This window comes from Orycteropus afer, unplaced genomic scaffold, assembly GCF_000298275.1.
Source record: "Orycteropus afer afer isolate SDZICR_OR568_19922 unplaced genomic scaffold, OryAfe1.0 scaffold00064, whole genome shotgun sequence".
NCBI lineage: Eukaryota > Metazoa > Chordata > Mammalia > Tubulidentata > Orycteropodidae > Orycteropus > Orycteropus afer.
Genome location: NW_006921651.1, coordinates 7,469,595 through 7,472,234, shown reverse-complemented (window position 1 = coordinate 7,472,234; position 2,640 = coordinate 7,469,595). Strand labels below are relative to the sequence as shown.

At 60.3% G+C, this 2,640-nt stretch overlaps 1 protein-coding gene across 1 annotated transcript in view; it reads left to right on the top strand.

Moving 5' to 3' along the window:
• The first annotated feature begins 420 nt into the window (after positions 1-420).
• NKX2-3 (NK2 homeobox 3) overlaps positions 421-2,640 on the top strand; it is a 2,614-nt gene continuing 394 nt past the window's right edge. The window contains exons 1-2 of the mRNA XM_007940036.1: positions 421-778; positions 2,263-2,636. Of these exons, the coding sequence (XP_007938227.1) occupies positions 421-778; positions 2,263-2,636 (732 nt within the window). The remainder of the gene's footprint in view (positions 779-2,262; positions 2,637-2,640) is intronic.

Here is a 2,640-nt window from a genome sequence, read left to right as displayed (position 1 = left end):
GTACTCGGGTCTGTGCAGCCTCGCCGCAGCGGCTCGGACTTTGCCCCTCTGTTTTAGCCCCTTGTCTATTTCTGCGAGCACTGCGACACGCCACCCGGTGGACGCGGGGGGCGTGGTCCACATGAGCTGGAACCAATGGGGAGAGAGGCCGGAGAGCGGGCCCCGCCCCCCGACGTGACGCACGGCCCGCGGACAGAGGCATCGCAGCCCCGGCCCCAGTCCCTGCAGTGGCTGTAACAAAACCCAGACCCCCAGGTCTCGGCCAATGGAGGCGATTTAGACTGGAGCCAGACCGCGTCTGTCAAAAGCCCGACGGGGCAGCAGCGGCGGAGTCCAGGAGGAGAGCTGGAGCCGCCGCGCTGCCTCTCCGCCCCCGCCGGGATTTATTGAGTATTTGGGCTGGACAATTAAGTGGCCCTGATGATGTTACCAAGCCCGGTCACCTCCACCCCTTTCTCAGTCAAAGACATTCTGAATCTGGAGCAGCAGCAGCAGCTCTTCCACGGCGCGCACTTGCAGGCGGACTCGGAGCACCGCTTCCACTCGGCTCCCTGCATGCTGGCCGCAGCCGAGGGGGCGCAGTTTTCTGACGGAGGGGAGGAGGACGAGGAAGAAGACGGAGAGAAACTGTCCTATTTGAACTCACTAACCGCGGTCGACGGCCACGGGGATTCAGGGCTCTGTCCCCAGAGCTATGTCCATACGGTCCTGCGCGACTCGTGCAGCGGGCCCAAGGAACACGAAGAGGAGCCCGAGGTCGTGAGGGACCGGAGCCAAAGTGAGTAGAGGGGGAAAGGAAACGCACCCGCACATCTGGAGCAATGGCGAAGCGCCCACAATCAGCCCACAAACCTTGCCAGCACGGCTGCCCGCCCCTTTAGCCCTTGGCTGAGCGACAGCTCCGCAAAGCGCAGGTACCTGCGAGGGAGCCGGGCGGAGGCAGAAGGACGAGGTGACCCCCCCTGAGAACCACTCCCCACAGAGAAGGGGAGGGGAGGCTGCCCCCGTGGGAAGGGAAGGTAGACTTGCTGCCCTATGGTAAGAGACACGGGCTCAGCTGCTGGGGCCTGACAACTGTCTGGGATTGTCCCAAGAGCTAGAGGAGCAGAAGCCCGAACCCTTCTCACGTCCCCACCTAGCTCCAGGCAAATCCGCTGAGGCCAGGGCAGGCGCCCCATCTTCTCTGAAAAGACCATCCAAGCAAGTTCTTTCCCCAGCATCCAGGGCGCGCAGGGACTTGACCAAGCACGGCCAGCTGAGTGGTTTCCGCACTTCTTTGCCCGGAGCTCAGCACCCTCGCACCCGCCGGAGGGGGTGGTCAGAATGGCGTGGGAACACAGTCCTTTCTGCGCGACCGTGCCACTGACGCCCCTGACGCAACTTTTTTTTTTTTTTTTTTAATCATAACGTCTTGCTTTGTGTCCCAGGCTGCTGGGCTGCGGGCCGAGTAGCAAATGCGCCGCACTTAGGCCAGGTCTGGGCCACTCACATCTGACGGGAGGTAATTTAGGGAAGAGGATCAGATAACTGAGTAAAGCCCCGAGGAAATGTTTCTGAGGGGACAGTTAAAGAACTGCTTTTCCCAGGAGGTTTGGTGTGGCAGAGGCCAAGGACTGTTCTGACAGCTCCCCTGGGCCGAAAATCGACATGGAACTGTAAATCGGTCAATCAATCAGACACCTTTTCTCCCTAAGTAACAGACATCATCATGCACGCATATGACTATGTGCAGGTGGGTACTCTTTTAAAAGCAAGAAATACTGTCCAGGGAGCAACGCCCAAGCGTTACACGCTGCCATTTCCCACCAGCGAGATTTTCGCGAAGCCCATACACACCAGCCCCCAAATACAACACGCCTCACACCTTCAGCTCTCCGTGGCAGAGCAGAAGTAAAGGAGCTTGCAAATATTGTAGTGATTATGTAGTTACATACTTTCATTCTGAAAACAGTCATTAGTTCGCCAAGCCAGGTATTTAATACAGAGTAATCTCTCCCCTCGCAGACGCTCAAGTTCTAATACACGCGCACTGCGCATTAACTACCCCTCTCACGGAACCCGCCTTCGCCCGCCAAGGGCGTTCGAGGGTGCCCAGGCTGTCCCGGGGGTCCATGGCGCCAGGAGCCACAAACTTTCCCAAAGTCCAGGCATTACTACCGCATGCTCCGGGCTGCAACCAAAGAGGGGTAAGAGTGCTCCGGGGACTGAGGCGCGGTGAGGTCAGAACAGCTAAGTGACGCTGTTGTTTTCCTTCTCCTGCAGAAAACTGCCAGCTGAACAAGTCCCTGGAGGCGGCAGGAGACAGCAAGGCGGCGGAGGAGAGCGAGAGGCCGAAGCCGCGCAGCCGCCGGAAGCCCCGGGTCCTCTTCTCGCAAGCCCAGGTCTTCGAGCTGGAACGCAGGTTCAAGCAGCAGCGGTACCTGTCTGCGCCCGAGCGCGAGCACCTCGCCAGCAGCCTGAAGCTCACGTCCACGCAGGTGAAGATCTGGTTCCAGAATCGCAGGTACAAGTGCAAGAGACAGCGGCAGGACAAGTCCCTGGAGCTGGGCGCGCACGCGCCCCCTCCGCCGCCGCGCCGCGTGGCCGTGCCGGTGCTGGTGCGGGACGGCAAGCCGTGCGTCACGCCCGGCGCGCAGGCCT